This window comes from Pinus tabuliformis, chromosome Q (genome assembly GCF_031772625.1).
Source record: "Pinus tabuliformis cultivar Carrire ecotype Pingquan chromosome Q, CPIR1, whole genome shotgun sequence".
NCBI lineage: Eukaryota > Viridiplantae > Streptophyta > Pinopsida > Pinales > Pinaceae > Pinus > Pinus tabuliformis.
In genome coordinates, this window is record NC_142296.1 from 1,197,378,901 (window position 1) to 1,197,405,228 (window position 26,328).

General features: G+C 32.9%; 1 protein-coding gene across 1 annotated transcript; it reads right to left on the reverse strand.

Annotated features, from left to right (window-relative positions):
• Positions 1–24,290: 24,290 nt before the first annotated feature.
• Positions 24,291–25,565, reverse strand: LOC149224042 (endochitinase 4-like). Its single transcript, XM_089383468.1, has 3 exons — positions 25,182–25,565; positions 24,951–25,065; positions 24,291–24,795 (listed from the first exon to the last, which is right to left on the reverse strand). The coding sequence occupies exons 1-3, from the start codon at positions 25,465–25,467 to the stop codon at positions 24,504–24,506; spliced, it is 693 nt and encodes a 230-aa protein (XP_089239594.1). The 5' UTR covers positions 25,468–25,565; the 3' UTR covers positions 24,291–24,503.
• Positions 25,566–26,328: the final 763 nt, after the last annotated feature.

Here is a 26,328-nt window from a genome sequence, read left to right on the forward strand (position 1 = left end):
TGATCAACTTGAACCCCATATGATGCTTCTGTCATTTATCTTCACCCTCAGGATTGTGCCATTTATATTTATATCATATATCAGAAGCTACAGGGTTTACTGTGCTAAATACTTAACCATTTAAATGTTACTTCTATGCAAGGTTCTTGTCAAGTTATAACCCAGATATAAGGAGATATATCACAGCTACTGAGTTCAGGACACTGTGATTAGGCTGTATTGTAGGAGCAATCTATCTATGACTAGATTATAGATCAAACTGCATCAAATAATAATCATAGGTTGTAGCTTGATTAGTACTAAGTTAATGACATTTGAATTATATTATACTACAAGGTTACAACAATACAAATATCTTATAGATGAGAATTGTAGTCATTGTCATGCGATTTTTATGTAGCCTTATAGCTGCCACACCACTAATTCCCCTTATCAAAACCAACTTTCCCATTTAATGGCCCCTTATGGAACTTATTACAACCAGATATGTATATCGGAAGCATTCTTTACCATTAAACCCCATGACGATACCCTTTTCTCAATATACACATAACTACAGGAAATACACGGAAACCCTACTCTGTCATGCTTAACCGGATCTCAAAAGCTATAAATCTGACTGCAAACACCTCTCGGGTCTACTTATCACCCTTCACCTTTGGTCTATTGTGATATCACTATCACAATGATCACAAACAGATATATATATATATATATATATATATATATATATATATATATATATATAGATATATATATATCTATATATCTATATATCTATATATCTATATATATATATATAGATATATATATATCTATATATCTATATATCTATATATATATATATAGATATATATATATCTATATATCTATATATCTATATATATATATATCTATATATCTATATATATATCGGGATATATAAATACCGGGAATACACAGAAATCCCGGCCGAAAGTCTTAAGCCAGATTTCAAAATTTATACACCACAGTCTAAATCGTTCTCCAGGGTATTATGGTAAATATCACCATCCAGGTAACGTAAAAGTAATAGGGTTAGGTTGGAAGAGGTTGGAAATAAGAACGTGGAAGAGGGTGAGCCAGGAAACATGTAAGGCAACGTTCTAGGAATGTGTATTATCGGGTTCGCTCATTGCTTCGTTCCTTTCCACTACTTCGATCTCCACTTTTCCTGATCTTTGATCTCCGATTGGTTGATCTCTGCCGTCCATTCCTCTCGCCAATCTGACAGCTATTGGCTCACCACTGATCGGCCCATCGGCGAATCGCTATTCCAACATCCATTGTCATTTGGCTTTGCTGAGACACGATTGTCGATTAAATCTTAACCGTCGATCTAAACTTGATTCGATAGTTATGATTTAATCACATATCACTATAGTTATATTGTAAAGGCCCACTCCTTTGTAAAACAACCCGTCGATGCGATGTATCAATGCTCACTCTCCACCTTGATCTGAACCGTTCATCTATGAGATCCAATAGCCATCGAGTACTCTCACCCTATATGCTTTGTTAACTTGATTTCACTCTTTTTGATGGATTTTTCTGCATGAAAACGCATTCCTCTACTGTACATGCTCCGTCTACATTTACATAACAGTTATTCATTCAATCAATGGTTCGCCATCGATCTTTAAGTGATCGATGGTTGATTAATACACTTATAAACAAAATTTAAATGTTTAAGACACATCATGACTAGAAAACACATAAATACACAGTTCCTCTGTCTTTCTCACCTCTCTGTGTTCGCCGAATTCTGCACATATGCATACATTTAAACAGAATCACTAATTCAAATAGAAATCATCATTGCATGTTAAATCACACCATCCACACTCAGAATTAACTCTCTATATACACCTAAATACATATTTGAGGCTCTCTGACTCTCTTTGGCCTATTTATTTTTAATTGGAGCCTCTGGTTTTTTTCTCTACCCATAGGCTTACAGTTCCATATTCAATCCTCTTTCGAATTCCTTTCCTTTTAGAAAAGAAAGGAAATTACATATATGTCCTATCCAACAGTTTCCTTCCACAAATGAAGGAATTCACTTTATTTTAAGAAATCAAATCTTATCTTAACTAATCATTCTGACTAATTAGCTTGATCTCCACATAGGGAGGATCATTTGCCATTTTTATTCCCAATTATGTTCAGAATTAGGCCACCCTTAACTACTTACATTTATTTGAAATTAATACAAATTTAACAACCAAGTCTTCTTCCAAAGTTGCATTAGCCATAACATGTGACCACTCCATCACATTGCTGGCTAGGTCTAGATGCTCCTGCATCAGACTCCCAAAGTTTGAATTAATCATGATCTCCTGATCATGCACTACTGATCTATGTCCTCTTAGATACCATACTTGGTTTGGTAGGCTGTCCTTGGTTACTGTTGTTGTTGTTTGTTCTCCCGGTCTCCATACTTTATGCTGCAATGCCCCATTTGTTATACTCCCATTGTCTGCTGCTGTCCTTTTCATATATCTTATTGTTGTTTTGCTCACTCTAATTCGTAGTTTTCTATTCCCTTTACTTGTACCATTCCTTCCTGCCAATTTTCCTTTCTTCTTTTGTCTTGTATTATTTTTATTGGAATGCTATAGCATGAGTTTCCACAACTCATCCAATTCTTTTTCCACTTCACTTCTCATATGTTGAATATTATTCCCCTGCAACTGATTGTGTTCTTGAAATAGAACATCATAATCCCTGTGCCAATAACCTTCCATATACATTTCTGAAATGTACAAATGCCTTCTCCATTTATTCTCTGCAATAATTCCAGGTCCTTCTTCTGGTTTCTCATTCATGACTTCATCATTCCTTACTTCAAATTCCAACATACCTGTAACTCCACAAATTTCCTGGAAACACAGAATTCTTCCTACTTGTTTCGCTACTTAGAATATTTCTTCTTCCAGTAACTTCATTTTTGCACTCTTAAGGATTATGGAATTATACTTGTCTACTCTTGAAATGTCACTTCTAGCCTCTTCTTCATCAATAAATTTTTGTGGTATAATAGTAATTATGTTACTATTATTTCTTGTACTCATCTCCAGTTCAGCAGTTTCATATTGTAGATTCACCACCATTTCATCATTCTGAGAATTTCTGATCTCACCCTTCATTAAGTCGATATGTTCTTCATAATTAACTTCTTGGTCCAGACTGAATTCACATTGCCTTTTTCCTATATATAAATCTTCATTAGATTCAAGCAATTCATTAAACAAAAATGACTTATGCCACAAATCTGTCATCTCATTTGTAATTTCTTCCAAGAGTTTTACACAATATTTACTGTCCACATCATCTGTTTTTAGTCCTTCTTTACTTTGGCTTTCTTCAAGGTCAATGATCCTCAATGACTGTTTAATATCTACAAAGTCTTCTATATCAATCTTCAATAGCTTTCCTCTTTTGGCTTCAGTTTTAAACAGTTGTCTAATATCTACATAATTTACTACAGCTATGTTTAATAGTTGCTCTTCCCTCTGCATCACATAATTATGTGAGTTTCCTTCACTTATGACAACACTAAACAGTTGCCTTACCTCAGTGTATCCTTTGATTTCAATAATTCTTTTGCCATCCTCCTTTTGACTTATCCTTTGGATGTCATCTGACTGGACATCTTCCTTCACTTGGCTGTAACTTTCCTCCTTATTCTGCATATGACTATGAGTAGTCATCTCTTCATTTGTTAATATAATAGTTTCCAATAACTACTTGCCTTTCCTCAAGTCTATATGACTTGCAAATGCACAACAATTTTCAGTTTTGAAAAAACAATACCTTCCATTTTCTTTTGATACTTCAAGCACCAATCCTCCATCATAGATCTTTTGGATTGCAGCAGATTCTTCTTGCTGTGACTCCATTTCTCTGAGTCTTTCCTTCTTTAACAAATCAATATGAATTTGTTCAAGTTCCCTGAACTCGTTCATCAGCTTGCCATTTCACCTCTGTTGTAATAGCTTCCACTTAACTCTTTTCTTCATTTTCCATATGTATCTTTGGTCTTCACTTGTTTTTTTTTTGTACTGCGAGACTAATCTCTAGTTCTTCATTCTATTGCCAGTTGTTGTACTGCTGCAATCTAATGCCTTCCTCAAATTCATTCTCTTGTTGTTGATCATCCCTTTCAAATTGTTGGTTCTTTCCATCTTCATCTTGCTGAATTAATACTTCTGTCTCCTTCATGTCTCTGAGGACATAACTTCCTTGCTGCTCCTGATCTTTCATCTCACCTTCAAATAATCTCTACTCAATTTCTCTGATTTCAGCATCATATTTATTAATGTTGTCTTCCACACCTTTTTCTCCATCAGGTTCTGCAAGCTTCATTTCTCCTTCAGGTTCCTTGAGCAATCTCTCCAAGAATTCTATTTCCTTGTGAAATCTCTCCAGCAGTTCATCACAATTTCCATTCTCAGCTTCATTCTTTTCCTGGCAATCCTCCTGAGTTGTCCTATTTTCTACACTATCATATTGCAAGCATCTTTCATCAATTCCATTAAAAAAATTCATTGGTTTACCTTCTTGTAGTACCACTATGGCATTGTCATTAGACTTCTGGTCTATATCAACCTCATCTGACTATTTCACACCAAACAAAATTTCATCTATGAACTCCTTCTGTTGCAATAGATCAACACCTTCTTCCTCTAAAAGGCATTCTCCATCATACTTCACCTCAGGAGATTCATTCTTGTTTGTGATAGGTTCACCGGAGTGTCCATCATCCTTTGCATATCTTGCAAACATACACAAACTATGAGAATTAAAATCACAAGGCTTCATTGCCTCATCTGCTTCCCTTGTCAACATATCTTTGAATTGTTTTGAACTATGCCAATAGTCCATGAGATATTTAGCTAATCTCTCATTATCCTCTTCACCCAACATTTCACCTTGTTCTGATCTACAAATGGAAGCTTCCATTTCTGCTTCTGCTTCTCTGAGTTCCTCTAATTCCTCTTAAGCACTATATATCTGCTCAATTTTCTCAATTCTTCTGCTGTCTCTAACTTCACTTGATGATTTCCCTTTTCTCGTAGCCTCTGCCACTTTACTCTTTTCCTCATGGTCCAACCATGCTTCCGGTCTTCATCACTTCTCTGCAGCATCTCCATCAATATTCCAATCTGGAAATCTATCTAAGCTTTCTCTCTGTCAAAATATTCTTGACTCATCCTCACACCATTTACTTTGGCATCTTTCCTTCTATTATGACTTCTTTTTGAACCTCTGCTACGCCTATCTGTAGCCATCCTCTTCTCCTATCTTTCCATGAGCTCGTCACTCCTCTGCAACAAGCATTTGCAATAGCAAGTCCTTACTACGATCTTACCTCACTAAGCTCTCCTCACTTAGTCTTTTGGTAAGCACAATCCGCTATCTGAAACCTTCTCTTAAGCAACACCTTTGCTCCTTGTAGGCTTCTGCAATCTCGCAATACCTCTTGGGAACACTTCAACTGTCCTCTTTGTCCAATCTCTTGTTGGATTCTTCAGGTTCATTGCCACTTCTAAGTGCTTTCCCTGCTCTTCTTTTAAGAACACACCTGGTTCTTCTCTCGCAACTTTTCTAGTTCTATTGTGTTGCAATCTTCACACTTTCTTATGCTATCGCCTGTGTTTTGAATGGATTTCCTCTGTCTCTTGCATCTGTCAGTTCTGATACAATCTCTAAGAACTTCCCCAAATGTTCTTCTACAATTCACTGTTGTAATCTAGTACCAAACCTCATTCATTCAACATGCTGTTGTTTCCATACCTATGTAGTCTTAAATATTGATAAGAAAACATCTCTTCACAGGAAATTTCTTCCTTTTCCTGTTTTAATACCAAAAATGATGCAGCCTGATAGCTGCGACACCCCTAATTCCCCTTATTGAAACCAACTTTCCCCTTTAATGGCCCGTTATGGAACTTATTACACCAACATATGTATATCGGAAGTGTTCTTTGCCATTAAACCCCATGATCATATCCTTTTCTCAATATACATAGAACTACAGGAAATACATAGAAACCCCACTTTGTCATGCTTAACTGGATCTCAAAAGCTATAAATCTGACTGCAAACACCTCTTGGGTCCGCTTATCACCCTTCACCTTTGGTCTATTAAGATATTGCTATTGCAATGATCGCAAACATATATATATTTGGATATATAAATAGCGGGAATACACAGAAATCCCGGCTGAAAGTCTTAAGACCGGATTTGAAAATTTATACACCTACAATCTAAATATTATCGGGTCCGCTCCTCACTTCATTCCATTTCACTGCTCCGATCTCTGCTTTTCTCGATCTCCAATCTCCGATCGGTTGATCTCTGCTTTCCTCGATCTCCGATCTCCGATCAGTTGATCTCCACCATCCATTCCACTCGCCAATCCGACGACTATCGGCGCATCGCTGATCGGCCCATCGACGTATCACTATTCCAACGTCCCGTTGTCATTTGGCTTTGCCGATACACGATTGCCGATTAAATCTTAACCGTTGATCTGAACTTGATCCGATGGTTATGATTTAATCGCATATCGCTATAGTTATATTGTAAAGGCCCACTCTTTTGTAAAACAACCTGCCGATGTGATATATCAATGCTCGCTCTCCACCTTGATCTGAACTGTTGATCTATGAGATCCAACAACCACTGAGTACTCTCGCCCTCTATGCTTTCTTAACTTGATTTCACTTGTTTTAATGGATTTTTTGTGAAAATGCATTCCTCTGTTGTACACTCTTCGTCTACATTTACATAACAGTTATTCATTCAATTAATGGTTTTTTGTCGATTTTTAAGTGATTTGTTGTTGATTAATACACTTATAAATAGTATTTAAATGTTTAAGACACAACATGACTAGGAAACACATAAATACACAGTCCCTTTGTCTTCCTCGCCTCTCTGTGTTCACTGAATTCCACACAGATACATACATTTAAACAAAATTACTAATTCAAATAGAAATCATCATTGCATGTTAAATAACACTATCCACATTCAGAATTAACCCTATATATACACCTAAATACATATTCGAGGCTCTCCAACTCTCTCTGGCATGTTTCTTTTTAATTGGAGCCTCTGGTTTTTTTACTTTGCCCTTAGGCTTACAGTTCCATCTTCAATCCTCTCTCGAATTCCCTTCCTCTTAGAAAAGAAAGGAAATTACATATATGTCCTATCCAACAGTTTCCTTCCACAAATGAAGGAATTCACTTTATTTTAAGAAATCAAATCCTATCTTAACTAATCATTCTGACTAATTGGCTTGATCTCCATGCAGGGAGGATCATTTTCCATTTTTATTCCCAATTCTGTTCAGAATTAGGCCACTCTTAACTACTTACATTTATTTGAAATTAATACAAATTTAACAACCAAGTCTTACTCCAAACTTGCATTAGCCACAACATGTGACCACTCCATCATATTGTTGGCTAAGCCTAGATGCTCCTGCATCAAATTTGTAGAGGATCGCTATCCATGTGTCATATCTTATTCATTGTGTCTTGGCCATTATGGAGTTTGATGAGACTATTTTAAATATCAAGTTGTTGTGTAGACATAATGAGTCACTGTCATTCCACTAGAGAGATCTGTAATGATTTCTATGAACAACAAGTGGGCCAGAGCTTATAGAATGTGAATCATAAAATGTGAGTCATAGAAACAATGTAGGTCGAGGATATTATAGGGTTGAAACACATTTTTAATGATGAACTAAGATAATACCAATTATTGAGAGGGTTTGATGGAAAACTATTACAACCTTCTTTCTTTGCTCTTGGACCCCTACCTGACTGTGGCGTTCCTCCAAACACCTTTGTTCCATTTTTCTATTGGCTTGGACTAGTATTCAAACAAAAGATAAGAGTCACAATCTCACATCCAAGAGATCTAAGGCCTGCGGCCTCCTACCAACATTTTGACCTCCTGTCCAAGGTTACCAAGGCCTATGGCCTACCTATAAGTCATAGCTAGGTTTTTGGCCTCCTTAAGGAGAGAAAAATCCAACTATGACAAACCCAAACAGCATACAAAACTCCCTCTTGGATGCATCCTCCTCGTTGTTGCAAGTCAAACCTATGAGAGATCACAAATCAGTCCCAAACACATGGAAGAGTGCTTGACCTAGCTACACTCTAGCCTGGGTATATGCGATCTAGAGAGAAGGATTTGATCATGCCTTTACACCCTCCAAACTGCTTACCAATAAGCTCCTTTGGCAACCCTCTTTTCGTGGCTTGTAGTAGAGATGCAACACACCAAATGGAACAAAAAAATACCCAACAATCATACCTCTGACTGTGGCCCTATCCAACAAGAAACTCACACTCATAATCAAGAGTTAAATTATCTAGATAGTCATCCAGCCTCCATGCATGGTGCCTCATACCTGCGACTCTCGCCCAAGGAAACTACACCCTCAATAGAGATAAGCGTCTTCATAAACTTGACTCCTCACACCCGTGTCCTTGCCTTAGATGTCGACCTATTTTAGAGGTGTGGATGATGCACTTTGATTAGTCCAAATGGTTAGAGGAAACCTCTATATATACCATTCCATGGGGGGTCATGGGACATGACCATTGGGCTAGATGAGTCAACATAAGGAGGATGCCAACCTTATAAATTTACTTGAGAGAATATAAATTTGAAAACCCATATTTCCTTATCCAAATTTGGCGATTTTTAGATCGATTTTGGTCCTCTCAAAGAGAGGAATTAAATGATGCAATAATTTTTCCCATAAGAGCTATCCAAAGTAGAATTTGGCCCTAGTTGCCAATTTTAACAAACTAGCATGATGGAATCTAGATAGATTAACCCTCCAATTGTGAAAGGAAATTTTGGGTTGAGAAACTTACATTTTATAGGACCTAGGTCATTCTAACAAAGAAAAAATTCTTGAGAATTAGTGCCTTGTGTCATTTGCAAATGCTGCAATGGATTATGAGTTCTCTAGAAATGTTCTCAAGGCAACTGTTACAAAAATAACAAAAAAATATCTTTTGTTATTTTATAGAGATTGTTTTCCTTTAGAAACAAAGAGAGATTGTTTTTACAATACCTTATTTTTTTTGTGGCATGTAAGAAGATATTGCGAGTAATATAGAATAGGAAAACCAGTTGGTTAGCATGTGATAAAGGTGAGTAACTTCTTGGACCCCAACTTCTAAGCCTACCACATTCTTCTAAGAACCCTGGATCCATAAATCTCAAAGGCTTCAATTACACTGATTATGTCATAGAAGTTGGAAGAACTAGAGATGCCATGGATGTGTAACTGTTAACATTATGAAGATGATAGCACTTGTGTCCTTCAAGGTTCATTACCGATCTTAGTGCAAGCAACAAATTTTACCACTAATATAGTTCCTCAGGCATGGATATCAATCAAGCCTAGTTAGCCTTACTTTCTTGGTACGGAGATGAGGCTTCATGTTTTCAACCCTGTTTCCCCAAAGAAAGTTATTATGCCAGGAAAAATTATTCATTACTTCCCCTTTTACAAGCAAATACTTGGCAAAAAAAGGATTTCACACTTGGGAGTGTTTTGTAGGATAAAGGGAAAGGTGAGTGACTATCCTAGAAGTAGTTGCATTGGTCTTATTAGCATTATGCCACTTTTCATATGGATATTCACAATAGATAATCACCATTATGCTTTGTTGATTTATAAGCAATGATTTGGCTGAGTGACTTGGTGCAAAGTCACTACGATATATGTCATTTATAGATCAAGAAATGACAAAATATTTTCCTTGTATGGATCATACTATAATAAGTGAATTGTTTAAGAGATATGGGAATGATGACCTTCTATTGTTTGACCTATCAGAGATAGCAGACCAATGCCAAGAAAATAAATTACACATTATATATGGTAAGTGGGAGCACCCATAGCAGTCTCTAATTCAATCTAATCTAGGCGAATTCCAAGGTCCTGCTCTCATAATTGCTTTTGAAGATATTGTGCTAAGTATGGAGGAAATATGAATTCTCCATATTAATCCTCCATGGAAACTTCCAGGTCAAATCCTTAGCTACAACTCAGGCTTATTGAGTTGTTATTGGCTATATGACCTTCCATTGATAGTTTTTGATGAATTTATTTATGTAGAAAATCCTGTAGATTCACAAGCTCATGCAATGTACTAAAGCAGAGGATAATAATCTACTTCTACTTTCAACCAGTGGAAGCCAATAGATCGATGAAAATAATATGAACAAGAAGAACATAAATCAATGGCACATAACACAAGATGTATCTGGGGAAAGCCACTGCTCAAAACCCTACTATTTGTATTTCATATATCTGAAATATGAGTGAAGATACAAAGCTTGTTCTCACTACAGAAATTCCGCGCAAGTATGCTCAACTCTCTCAACTCACAAGCTAACTCTTAGCCAACTCTTAGCCAACACTTAGCCAATTCTACAACTCTCCAAGGCCCTAATCTTTTTTGTAATTCCTAGGATGAAAAACACGTATTTAAAGGGAATTCATGCTTCCAAAACTACAAAATCCAAACATAGCATCAATATATGATGCATGCATGATATTTACACTCCAGTAAATAATACAACTAATAGTACATTGTCCCTACACTCTAGTCTCAACTGGGTATTTCTCAAAATCGACATGCATGAGTTTCTGATGAGGGAATCTTTAGTTAACTAGAGTGACACTTGTGGATGCATTAGTGCACCAACTGACTGTTAACTCTCTATTAGTTCCACAAACAATTTGGAACTAATTTAACTAAATTTAACTTAGTAAAATCAGTGATCTAATTTCCAACTCAATTTAAACTCATACTCAACCCCTAAAACTTAGGGAGAACATATACATGACTACAAAAAGATTTCCAACTTGAAATTCCTAAGCTAATTAAAATTTACTAACTATTTACAAGTTTCTATGAGAATATAATTCGATTTTAATTCTCAGTTTAATTCAAGGACAAATTAAGCTGGAATTTCTTGTTTCCATTTCTCAACACTCCCTCTCAACAAGAATGGGATTATCATCTACCTCAATCCTTTCTCTATGAAACTCAAATTTACATCTTGACAATGCCTTCGTCAAAATATTAGCATCTTGGTCCTCTGTGGGAATGTACTCTAACAACATAATATGCCTCAATACACAATCTCTAACATGATGATATCAGATATCAATATTCTTGGACCGATCATGAAAAACTGGATTTTTAGAGAGTTTGATACAACTCTGATTATCACAGTAAATCACAGTTGGATCCATCTGCTGACCAAACAAACCAACCAAGATCTTCCTCATCTAAATGGTCTCACATGTTTCTCGATTCGCAGCCATGTACTCTTCCTCTACCGAACTGAGTGCAATTGATCTTTGTTTCTTTTTGTACCAAGAATCTACCACGAACCCAATACTAAAGATCCCTCCTGATGTGCTCTTCAAGTCAGATGAACTCCCTGCCCAATCTTCATTGGTGAAGACTTGAAGCTTCACTCCCTCTGTCTGCATGTACCATAATCCATACTAAGAAGTGCCCATGAGGTATCTCAACACATGCTTTGCCACCTTCCAATACAACTTTTTCGGCCTAACCATCACTTGATTAAGTTGGTTAACCGCATAACACATATTCGGTCGTGTGTTCGCCAAGTACATGAGTGAATCCACAAGCTTCCTATAAACAATAGCTTCCACTACTTCCCCTGAAATAGCATCCTCCTTCCTCTAGTTACCTGCTAGAGGAGTCTCCATGGGTTTGTTGCTCTCCATGCGGAATCTCCTAAAAATCTCGTTGGCATACTTCCCCTGAGACACAAACAACTCCCCATCTCTCTGCCATACCTCCATGCCAAGAAAGCCATCCAAGAGCCCCATGTCCTTCATCTCAAACTCTCTTTCAAGGTCCTCCTTGCAAGATTTGATGAGTTGATCATCACCTGTCAGTATGAGATCATCAACATAAAGTACAATGATCAATAGTTTACCTTCCACCACCAAATGGTATAGGTTCGCATCTGCTTCACTCTTCGTGAAGCCCAAACTGGTGAATTATCTATCTATCATGGTGTACCAAGCATGGGGTGCTTGCTTCAGCCAATGCAACACTTTCTTTAGCCAGCACACATGTGACTCACGGTCAAAGGTCTCAAAACTTTCAGGTTGTTCTATGTACACATCTTCCTCAATCATGCTATTAAGTAAGGTTGTCTTCACATCCATTTGATATATCTTCCAACCCATATATACTTATAGTGCCAACATAGATCTGAGTGAAGACTACCCTATAACATGAGCAAAGGTCTCATCATAGTCAATTCCCTTCCACCTGTGAAAAGTCATGGGCCACAAATCTAGCCTTATGCTTTTGCATACTACCATCTACAACTTGCTTTACTTTGTAAATCCAACAGGAGCTCACCATTGACTTGTCCTCCAGTGTCGGGACCACATCCCAAACACTATTATGAACTATGGAGTCATACTCCTCCACATGGTGTCAAACCCAAACCAACCATTCCACTGGTTCCATAAAGGAAGATGGTTATGTCACAACACATTTGCCATAAGAGCCATGTATCTGGTGTATCTCTCACATGACCTCCTATGCTTGTGTTGAGAAGTGGGTGCTCCCACATTCTCCCGTGCATCATCCAACAATCTCTCGTGCACTTTCATCCCTCTCTAATTTATTAATTCCTTTGGTTTATAATTTTATTTACTTAAATTTATAATACATAGAATTTATAATATTATTTTTTTGGTTCATTATATTATAGATAATATCAATAATATTATTTTATTATTATAATATAATAATTATTATCATAATTATAATATAATAATAAAAATAATAATATTTTATAATGTAATAATAATTATTATCCTATTATTATAATTATATATTTATTAATATCAATATCTATGTGTGATTCATTTAGATTTATTTGTATACATCAATCATATTTGTTTATGTAATTGTGCTAGTTATATTTATATGTAATAATTATATAAGTAAACTAAAATTCAATAGAGTAATGATTTAAACGTACTATATTATGATAGTTGTGCTATTATTATAAATCATTAACCACTAAATTAAAATAATAATCACAAAACCACATTGTTACAGTTTATATGTGTATTCTAGCACATGGGAATGGATGATAATAACCGCTGTGAGGATAATCTGCAGGATTTATTAGTTGTCTTCTATGGATAAAATGGAAAGGTGAATAAAGTGAAAATTCAGTATCATATATAAATTTTACCACACAGAATATTAATAACATCATTTTCGTGCATAATCATTATACCAAAATGCCAGTCGATGTGTTAGAACCAATCTACATCCATTTGAGATAGTGACGACATACCTTGGTTTGACTCGTAACATATTTGGTTTTAATTAGAAGAACTAAGTTGATTCTTCACATCATGCTTACACATCTACCCATATATTGGGATGTAAAGCATTTCTCAGTATAATAAACCTCTTATTGTTAAATGGTAATTTTGATATTTTATTTTAATATTAAATATATTATTTTGATATTATTTAATATTGTTTTAATATTAAAATAATGATAATCTTAAGGGTTAGTTTAATTGGTCTAGTTGTGTATGTGTTATTGAGAAGTCATTTGTTTAGTTTTTTTTTACACTCTCGGGATTAGGCTCTATAGTTACTTAGACTAATTGTGATCCTCGAGTGATTCACAATTTCTCAAACCAAAAATTAAACATGTAGTTATTTGAAAACCCAAACTTAATACAAAAAAAAAATATTAATTTAATAATAGTGAATATTGATTTACACTTGATTACACTTTTCAAACTTTTTAAAATATTGGAAATTAAATTAAATTTCTATCATTATTTTTTTAAATAATATTTCTCTATCATTACAAATTTGATTAGTTAAAATGTTTTGAAAACCAAATTATAATATATAATTTGCATTTATAATTTAATTAAATAATAATAGCATTATCATATAATGACAATTAAATAAATATAATCACTTAAAAAAATAATGTCAATGTTAAAAAATATAAGAATTATGGAAAAATTTGTATTAAAAAAATATGTTAAAACATAAATATTTGAGTTATATAGCAATTCAATGTTAGTGAGTTACAATGAAACACAATTAGAGAAAGTCAAATGTTGTTAAGCTCAATGAGTTGTTACGTTTAAAAAATGTCAATTATAATCAAATTGGTTAACACATAGTTAACCAATTGAACTATAATCCAGGTTAGTATATGAAAGATTACTCTCAAACTCACTTAATCAAATTCAATCATATCAAATATAATGAACCATATAAACTATGATTAACCATATTAAAACATGCTTAACCAATTTCCATCATTTTCAAATAACTGATGTTAATATTAAAAAATGTACTGATTATGTAAATCTATATATTAACACATGTTTAATCAATTTCCATAACTTTCAAATAAATTATGCTAATATTCAAAAATGTTGTAAAGCTATTCATTAATGAATGTAATAATTTAATGTTAGTGAACCACATTGAAGCATAGGTAATTATATTCATTCATGGTAAAAATTAATCAACCAAATTCTAGAATAATAATGCATTATTAATCGTAATAAATAATTGTAAAATATGTTAATTATAATTATAATTAAATAAAGTCAAATATAGTTAATCAAAAATTAAAATATAATGAAAAATAATTAATCAAAATTAATAGTTAATAAAATTTAATCAAATAAATATCACCTTTAATCATACTAATAATAATAAATGATATTCAAATATGCTTAACCATATTAAACCATACCAATTATAATTAATGGTATTCAAATATATTCAATCAAATCCTACAATCATCAAACACAATCGATTATAGTAAAAATTCCTCTACCAATATCAACCATAGTCGCTCTACCATCATTAAACAAAAAATATTATAGTAAAAATTTCTCTACCAATGTCAACCATAGTGACTCCAATGATACTTAAACATGATTAATCAAAATCCATAATTAACCACCCATTTAATTAGTGAAAAAATTATTCAAGCATATTTTGAATTAATTCTTCACTTCATATTGGATTATTATCTTGTTTTAAATAATTTTATTTTGTCAAATTTCGAAATTGCGTGGTATACTCGAGCATTATATTCTTAAATTTTCGGTATTAATAAGCGAAATCTCAAATTTCAGCATTAATAAGTAAAATGCTCTATTAATGTCTATTTTAATAAGCTTATAAGAGGTTCTATTAATGTCTATTTTAATAAGCGTATAAGAGGTTCAAGGCCAATTTTTTTAGAACGCATATGCACTATGTGTAGTTTCTGTTTTGCATTATATTTTTCAATTTCTTGATGTTGTGCATTTGATAAACAATTTCACATGTGAAAATTCATTAATTTTTTTGTCGAAGAAATATTGGAAGGACCCAAAAATTACATGACTTAGCATAGTCATATGCAAAGTACATTATTCTTAAATTATTTATAGAAATACATTTGTAATAAAGACAATTCTTTAATTCAGTCCATTGATGCTAGAAAACTAGAAAAATGGGAAACATGAGATGAAAAGGCACTTGCACTATTGATGTATTCTTTCATTCATGAACTATATATTTATATTGGAAATGTTTATATTTGGATTGTACAGTCAACTTTTAAAGAGATGTTTGATATTTAATATGAAGCAAAAAGGGTTGAGCGTCATATTAAAATACTCAATCCAATACAAAGTACACACAACAAAAGCGAGAATGCAGAAACGTGGAAATAAACAAGATCCGTGACTGATACTTTAATCACAGAGAGGGAAGTGACTCCTCTACTGTGCAATATAGCATCACGAATCTGTTTTTGAATATATTTGAATACAAATGCCAACAAGAGTATTAGTTCATAATAAATACCAGGTCTGCTTAATCGCTCCAATATTTGACAATTCTTCTGAACAATATCCTCGTGCCGAAACACGAACTCTGGCCCAACGGTCTACTTCTGCGTCTTTGTGACTTCTTCAACCTTAACAAGGCTCATACAAGTTCAAGAATAGAATCCAAAACAATCTACAAAGGAGACATAGATTTACAGAAATTGAGGAATCTTTATTGATGAACTTCAAAACTCAAGTATTACAAAGTTGCTTCTCAAGCAATACCAAGTTACTTCTCCAGCAGAAAGGCTCTCTAAATTTCTCAAAACCCGAATGCCTCTCTTCCCTAGTCTTCATCTATTTATAGATCCTCCCAGTTCTGGGTTTGGTGATACCTCCATATCGGATATGAGAGAATCTTACTTTACATCAAAATCAAATCCTTACATCAGATATGAGAGAATCATGCTTTCGAGTAACCCAGAGGACATCTGCACAGTATCTTACTTTACATAAAAATCAAACCCTTACATCAGATATGAGAAAATCCCGCTTTTGGGTAACCGGGAGGACATCCGCACAATAATTCAATCATAAAATATTTTATATTTATTCTTATCCCTTTATTTAATTATATATGTCGGATTGATTACACTGTAAGAGATTCTTTTTCAGGGAACCTTACGAAAAACCTATCTGCCACCAAAGTCGGACAGAAAGACATTACAAAATGACAAAATGTTCTAGTTGTTCACGAGAATAATGATGTTCTCTGAACCTAGTTAAGGAGTCATTATTAAATACTATGAGTAAATTTCTTCCTCACATTCCCAAATTGGTACTTCAGCATATTCTGGTACTTCTTCCTGAAAAAGTAGTGGGCCAAAAGTATTAATCTGGATCTGTCATGGCATGAAATGACTCATAGTCATGTGAAGAGCCATTCATATTTCCCCCAAATCTTCCGAAGAAAATATTTCGTGTAATATTTCCTGATTGATGTGCCCATGGTTCTGTAAATCCAGGGAGTTGTAATAACCGGAGAGAGAATGGGTAAAAACATAGAGGACTGGTACCATAAATGTTCCACCATTCTTTAAACCATTCAGGTGTGGGGTCTTGTTCTTCAATTTGGGTAACTTGCATCCCATGATATCTAAAAGAAAACTGCACATTATAGAAAAACGAGTTAGTTTTATTTTCAAAACACATACCTATATACCAGGCTTTCTCTTGGCGTTCATGATTTTCAGAGTTCTGAAGGTTGGGTGGCAATAGGAAGCGATCAATGTAGATTTCACAACAGATTAGATTTTCATCTGCATCTCTGTGTGATGTGAAATCAAGATTTCTCAAATCTTGAAGAAAGATTAAAGCTTCGAAAGCTTCATCATTTCTTTGCATTTGATCATCCCATGAGAAATATTACTGTCCAGTTCCATGCTGATATTTGATTTCTTTCATTGGAAACCAATCTGCTTGATAATTGAGTAGAGGTTTTTGCATATTCAAAGTGTGAGAACCATTAGCACATTCAATGTGAATCTCATTTTCTAATCTTCTTATGACATTACATCTGAGATTATTTACATCATTTCTCTGTAAAAATTCCCAGCTGAGAAGATCTGCGAAGGAATTCTTAACTACAGAAATGAACTCTACATCAAAACGATACTGGGCCAATGTCATTATCCATCTAACCATTGCTGCATCTTCAAAGTCACATTTATGGATAGCAAACTTAAGGGCTTGGCAATCTGTTTTGACTGTAAAATGTTTATAGATCACAAAATCTTTGAATTTGGCAATGCCAAGGCAGACAGCTCTAAGTTCTTTCTTTAGGCTGGACCAATTATTTTGTGTAGTTGACCAGATTCTAGAGGCATATTGGCAAATTTCATATTCGATTTTCTTTTTATTAGGATCATGTTGGCAGAAAATTACACCCCATCCGATATCACTGGCATTTGTAATGATGGTTTTAGGCCATTCTTCATTGATTGTGCTTAAAGGAGAAATATTCCTAATTTTTCCTTTAATTCTTTTGATTGCCTCTGTTAAATCCTCTGTCCATGGAATTGGATCTTTTTGCAATCTTTTATTCAATAAGACTCTGTCTTGGGCACAATGTCTAACAAATTTGGAGATGTAATTCAAACTACCCAAGAATCTTTGTAGTTGAGTTTTATCAGTGATTCTATCTGGAAATTTATCTATGAAATCAAGACTATGTTGCATAACGTAATATGATCCATATTGAATCACATATCCCAAGAAATCTATCATAGTCTGAAATAACTTCGTTTTTGAATCTGATAACCTATACCTTTTTCTTTGACTCTCTTGTAGAATATACTAAGATGCCTTATATGAGAGGGAAAATCTGCAAAATGAATTAGAACATCGTCAATATATTTCTTGAAGAAATCATCCATACCTTCAAAAGTTTCATCCATAATCCTCTGGAAGGCAGATGGAGCATTTACTAGTCCAAAGGGCATAATATTCCATTCAAAATGTCCTTCTGGTACTGAAAAAGCTATTTTCCACTTATCTTCTTCTTTTATCCCTACTTGCCAGAAACCAGACTTTAAATCAAACGTGGAAAAGATTTTGAGTGTGATATCTGAGACAAAAGCACTGAGGGCTTTGGCAAGGGATAAGCATCATAATCAAGAATATTATTCAGAGGCTTGTAGTTTACTACCAATCTTGGTTTTCCTCTGATAATCTCTAAATGTTTGTTGACATAAAATCCAAAACAAGCAATAGGGCTATGAGACTTCCTGATCAAACCTTTTTGTAGTAAGGATTTTATTTCTTCTCTATAATACCTGAGCTATTCAGAATTCATCGGTATTGCTTTTGATCTTTTGAGTTTTCCATGAAATTCCTTTTTCAAAGGCAATTCTACTTCATGTTTATGAATATGCCAAAAGGCATTTGGATCTTCAGAATAACAAGATTTTAGTTTCTGAGAGATCTCACTTATTTCTTTTTCAAATTTGCCTTTCAGAAGATTTTCATCAATCTTGAGCATTTCTTTCTTCTTCTCCATCTTTGCCAAGGTATTATGTAACCTGTCAATTCTGCTCAATCTATTAGGATAATTGGAATGAATAAAAGGACAGAAATAATCTATACCTTTGAAGAGAATAAAATATCCCCATTTCTATGATTTTTCATCATAAGTGCTTCCATGTCTTCTGAAATTGCTCAGGAAAGGAGTTCCTAAGTACATAGCACAATCAAGCCCTGTGACTAATGGAGCATGAACTTGAATTCCTTCAGATTAAGAAACGAAGAAATCTATTATAGTTTCTTCCGTTGTCTTGATTTCTCCACTTGTAGTAACAACTCCTTGACACTTTATCTTTTGTCTCTGAGGATAGGGAATTATAGTGCCACTTACTATGTTCAATATTGAAAAAGGAGTACACTTTGTATATTCCTGTGTTTGATTTCCAGAACTTGGAACAAAACGAATCATGTTTATTCTTCTTCTTTCTTTATCTTGTTCTTCTTTTTAATGGGGTTTTGGAAGACTAGGAGTTTGCTGACAAAAGCTAGGAGAACAATGAGGATGATTACATACAGATGGTTGTGAAAATTGTGGAATTTGGAATGTTGATTGCATATTAATTATTCTAGGAGGAACAATATTTGAATGCAGAGACTGAAGAGTTTGTGCAATCATATTTGATAACATATGCATGAAGTTTGGATCAGAAGTAAGATCATATGAAGGACTTGGTGATCCTTCAGGAATAGATGCAATAGAGGACATTTGTGGTTTTACTGCGACTTCAGTTTTTACAGGGTTTTGTATAACAAGAGGAGGAGGAGGTCCACCATGCTCAGACTGTGCATACTCTGATTGGGGAAAGAAACGAGTTTGAACAAGGCCATTATCTTCTCGAATAGAAGTTTGAGCAGTGATAGGCTGTGGACAGGGAGAAGTACGAATAGAAGCCCAATTTGTGACCCATTCTGTTGGCGGTTTAAGATCTCGACGAGATATCATTTGAGGAGCAACAAGATTTAAGCCATAGTCATGAGTGATTAGAGTAGTGAACTCAGAGGTTTCAGAAACTTGTTGGACAACAGAAGGAGTGGTCTTCTTATAAAATTTGATGACACATCGCCAATGAATAGCAACATTATTGCTATTATCTTCAAAATCATCATATCCATGTGTTTGGATGCCGAGCATTAGAGCATTGATGGCATTAGGATCATCTAAGGAAATAGAAAAATCAGGAACACAGGACCAAGAAATTGGACCATAGGCTAATGTTCCTTGACATCCTCCAATTAAAGCTTTATGAAAAGTTTTCCATCGGCGATCAAAAACACAAGAGAAGACAGCAACGTCTTGACCTTTTCTATGTAGTGGTTGAATTCCAATTTGGATATGACCAAAATGAGCAAAATTGAGACCAGCTTTTAGTGTAGCTGTAAACTTAGATTGCTTCAAAATGTTCATTGTTTGAAGCAGATGATTATTGCTGGAGGTTTGTAGAATTTCTTCTTTGACCTTATACCTCTAGTATTGTATAGTGTCTAATAATCCTAGATTTGTATAGACATCTTTGGGGTCTGTTTTTGGTAAATATGAAGGACGAGACTTACTTTGTTCGTTTAATAATGTAATAGATTTATCATGGACGACAGTGTGAAAACCAGATTAGATTTTTTCTTTACATTCTCTTTCTTCTTCTTCTCTAAGAATTTCATCGAAACTTTTATCACTTAACTCATGAAGAGAACTTTGTGCTGGAGAAAAATGATCCATAACCAACACTTTCTAACAACAGGAAGAAAGCAGAAATACTTTCAACCTCGTAGAAAACTTATCCATAACCAATACTTTCTAACAACAGGAAGAAAGCATAAATACTTTCAACCTCACTCTGATACCAACTACAAAGTGCACACAACGAAAGCGAGAATGTGGAAATGTGGAAATAAACAAGATCCGTGACTGATACTTTAATCATAGAGAGGGAAGAGACTCCTCTACTGCGCAATCTAGCATCACGAATATGTTTTTGAATATATTTGAATACGAATGCCAACAAGAGTATTAGTTCATAATAAATACCAGGTCTGCTTAATCGCTCCAATATCTGACAATTCTTTTGAACAATATCCTCGTGCCGAAACACGAACTCTGGCCAAGGTTTGGATTTTTTGAGGTAGATCTCTCGTTTGAAAATATTTGAGAATAACTTAAAAAATATGGTTTTCAAGATGTAGAAGAAAGTTTAACGGCTATTAAGGGAAAATTTTAGGGGCTAATATTCGCAAGTGGACTAATTTTCCATGTATTTCTTTCAAAAAAAACTTTCGTTAATTTCCATTTTTTCTAAAAATTATTAGCCCAAATTTTACAGTATAAAATTATTTATCTTAAAAATTGCCCAAGTTTTATATAGAGGCTATATAAAATTATTAGAAAATTTAATAGTTTTATAAAAATATTACAACACATTTTACAAATTGCATATATAGACTAGTGAGACTAAAATTTAAGATACATTTCCATCCATCAAATTTTCCAAATAACTACCATCCTGATGAAGGATTTTTTTCCATCTACTTATAAGCATTTTCTAGATAGGTTACAATTTGTTGATAATTGGAAAATCAAACTTTCTATTGCCTTCATGACTTCTGGTTCAACATAATAAAACATTTGGTAGAAATAAGGGCTAAAAAGAAGATCCTCTCTTCACCCACTCAAGGGAAGATCTTCTCTTCACCAACTTAAAGAAAAGGCTAAAGAAAGAAAAACTCAACAAATTAAAATATAAGAGAAAAAAGAAAAACTTTATACAATAAAATAAGAAAAAATAATTATATTGAAAATACAAAAGGAAGATCTAGGTTTAGGGACAATTATGGAGAAAAAGTAAAGAGCCAAAACATAGATAGTGACCATAAAGAAGCCCAAAAAAAAGAAGAAAATTGATCAAAATTAAAAATACATATATATGATAAATAAGAGATATAAATTATATATATTTTAATATTTATAGTTTGTAAAAATTATAACTATTTAAAAATAAATTAAATTCCTATATATTATACATATAATTTTAATGTATATAATTTTTTTAAGAATCTACTTATAAGTAATAATGAAAGCATAGATCTTACATGTTAGATGTTGGATGAAAATAATTTTTTTATAATTTCTATTTTGGTCTAAAAAGAATTTGATGGACCCAAACATAATGCTTTTATTGATTTATAAATATTTTGCTAGAAAATTAACATATTATGAGAAGTATTGAAATAGAGGTATTTTAAATATTTAGAAAAAACAAAAAATATAAAAATATGGTAATTAATTATATTATAAATAGATTAAGGGGATTGTGTTTTGAATTTGTTTTTAAGTTTTAAATAAAATATCTAATAAAATATATATATATATATATATATATATATATATATATATATATATATATATATATAGTTAAATATTGATAAATAGATAATTATTGTATAATTCGTGTAATTGGTAAATGTGAATATATATCAATTTAAAATAAATTTAAAAACACTTTATTTTACATTTCAAGTTGTTAAAAAAAAACATAAAATCATACAAATTAACTAAATTACAACTTTATTTATATACAATAAACAAAAATGATTACTATTATTATAATAATTATTGAAAGTAATTAACATATAAGTTTATATATATATATATATATATATAAAAGAAACACTTAACAAGATTTTAAACTGTGGAGATGTATCTTCTCCTCACTTAGCTATGGCAGTTTTTAATTTGTAAATAGTTGTGGTTATAAATATCATGGGACAATACTCTGGTTTATCAATACCACACTTCTAAAAATCTTAACTTATTTGACATGACACTTGTTCATATAACATTCTTTTAATTAATAAATTTAATTAAAAAGGTAAAAAGAATAACTACATTGGAAATAAATCTAATCGTTAATATGTGAAAATTACTAAAAATATTCTATAATATTTTATGGAGTTTAAATCCTTTCCATTTATTTAATAAATAAATTAAATTATTCCAAAATAAGCATACCTATTTCATTTATTTAATAATTAAACTAAATTATTCCAAAATTAATATACCTATTATTATAATTAATTTCATAATTAAATATAATATAATATTATAATAAAAAATATATATTACATTATAATTAATTTCATAATTAAATATAATATAATATTATAATAAAAAATATATATTACATTATAGCCTTATTAAATAAATAAATAAAAAATTATTAAATTAAATTTTAAAATCACATTTGGAATATTAAAAAAAAATAAAAAAATATTTAAAATATTATTTGGAAATGATTATTTTGCATGATTTAGTTATTTAAAAAATTTAATGAAAATGTAAGAATAATACTTAAAATAATTTAATAACCGTTTTAAAAAATTACTTGGAAATGGTTCTTTGATATGACTTAAATATTTTAAAGATTTGATGAAAATGTACGAAATGTTATCTAAAATAGTTTAATATCTATTTAAAAAAATATATGTGGAAATGATTCTTTGACATGACTCTCAGATATTTAAAAGATTTAATGAAAATATACAAATGATATTTAAAATAATTTAATATCGATTTAAAAAACATATTTAGAAATGATTTTTTTGACCTGATTCATATATTTAAAAGAATTAATAAAAATGTAAAAATAATACTTAAAATAATTTAATATTTATTTAAAAAAATTATTTGGGAAACTTTTGGCATGACTTAGGTATTTAAAAGATTTAATGAAAATATACCAATGGTACTTAAAATATTTGATAATGAACACGTTTTAAAAAAATAATTAGATTGAAGTTATATATTAGATATTATTAAATTATTTTTGTTTTAAAAGAAAATGTGCGATTTTAATTTTTATTAGTAATTTTTAATTTTTTTTCCTTATCAACTAAATAAAAGTGCATATCAAAATAATTATTACATGCTTATCCTTTTTAATAACACCTATTTATTTATTTATTTATATGGTTTAATATGAATTTAGTTTCCTCCGGTCGGGCATATTAAAAAATGAAGAAATCGTCTTTGAAATCTATATATTATGAATAAAAGGAGTTTCTGATGAGTTCCTTTTGACTGAATGTATAATTTGTTATTATATCAACATCAACTTTGTAAAAGTTTTCATTTACTATTATATTTAACTCTCATGATAATGTTTACCCATATCATATCCTATGGCAATCTTGACCCAAATGCAGTGATTTCAACCATTCGGCAATGCTCTCGTCAAGAGTACAAACAAATAGCATAGGTCGTTGTCATGATGCGAAATTTGTCCTTTTATTTAGAGTCGCAGAATTGTATGATCCTACATATGAGATGCCTTGAACCTACCCGTAATCAATAGCCTAGAATACGGGTATCATCCAATAATACCCGTAGTTGTTATCGAGTGCAAGAAGATATTATATTTTTATTACTGACTATATATTTGGGACTAATATGATAGCTATGAAGGCGATGGCCAAATATTGTTAACAGCTAAGATTGCTTCCTGGATCTACACCAAACTGACTGCAATAGTTGGTGTAATGACTGATACGGTCGTTAACTTCATTGGGGACTTTGCCGTTGCACTCTACTGGTCCGTTGATTGCTTTAATGGTTGCCCCGAATCCCTGACCGGATGTAATTGCGGTATGGCAATTCGCATTCCAGAACCAGAGTGCAGTCTTCCACGAGATTAGGTCGTCCTGAGCCACCAATCCAGGGTTTTTCAGTAGATCCACGTTTAGATAAGATCCAGCTGCACCATAGTTTCCATTTCTGCAAAATTACTCAATAACAGTTAATGGCCACCAAACATTCAAATCAAACAAAAAAAAATTACTCAGGAACTATTAATGGTCACCAAGTATTCGAAATGAACATGCAAAAACAAAAGAATTTATTATTGCTTGCTTATAGATCTATATACATACCCTGTGAGTTGCAATGGGCCACGGCCGTAGTATTGCTGGCCGGATGCGCATGGATATTGTGTATTGGTGGAATCGCAGTTGTCACTCTTGGCATTCTCCTCCACGAAGCACAGATCTGGGAATGAGTTAGACAGGATATTTGTCAATATAGATGAACAACCGATTCTAAATTCAAATCATGAATCTATAGATTTATAGGTCATTCATGTGAGAAAAATATTGGATACATACTGGTAGTCTCGTGAGCAACGTTGCCGAAGAAAGCAGCAATTTCTCTCTTGGTGTCATCGGAGGTCCCAGTCGTGCCAAAGCTGGGAAATGAATTGGCCGCATCAATGAAGTCACTGTATTTATAGAAGGTCTTCCCTGGGCAGCTATCAGCAGCAGTAGCAGATATAATTCCATTGAAGAAATTTTGGGTAGCGATATCCCGAACAGCTCCATGGCAGATAGAAAGAGCCGAAAGGGCAAAAGCAAACCATAGAATAATAGCGCTCACAGGGAGCTGAGTTGCCATATTGGGGATTATTGTCTATCAGTAGTCTTGTTATCGGTAGCACAGACAAAAACACAAATGCGGCGATCTGCTCTATGGCCAGAAGAGGTTGTTGCCTATATAGCCATCACGATTGAGCGTCTTTGAGATCTGATTGGATGAAGATGACTTCCTTTTCTCCCACCCTCTCCTCGCAACTTCCACACAATTTGATTTGTGAATGCAACTTGAAACTGCCGTTCCATTCACGAAATAAAATGTCATTTTATTGCCCTTCATTTCAAACTTTACTATAATTTTAGTTGATGACCCCACTTTAAACTGCTTTATTGACCTAACTCTTCATTTCCCACGAGAAATATATTTCGAGATTAGGTTTAACGTGTTCAGCCTCTTTTCCCGTCCACAACTCGAAAGTGGTGAGCGACGTGGAACAGTTTGAACAATTTTTCCCACTCAACTTGTATGGTACGTCATATATATGACATCCAACATGGGAGAACAACAACTGCCACAGTCATCGCGTACCCCATAGTCAAATATGATCTTCAAAGAATAACTAACATTGGTAAGACATGTTGCCTAGAAAACGCGTTGAAAAGAGTTACATAAAGGATGAAGTTAAAAATTTTATGGAATTTTATTTTTTATAAAAATGTTTTGTTTTTATATAAAGTTTAGAAATAAAAGTATGGTTACTGTATTGTATTGAGTGGTTCATAAGAAAATTGGTCATAAACATATTTATTAATAAATTGTTATGGTTAAAAAAATATTATATTCACTTTGTGTAAAGTTGATGAAAGTTTAAAATATCTCTTTTTATGTTTTTTAATCTTTATAATTTTGTAAACATCATTTATTTTTAATTATTTTTTCTAA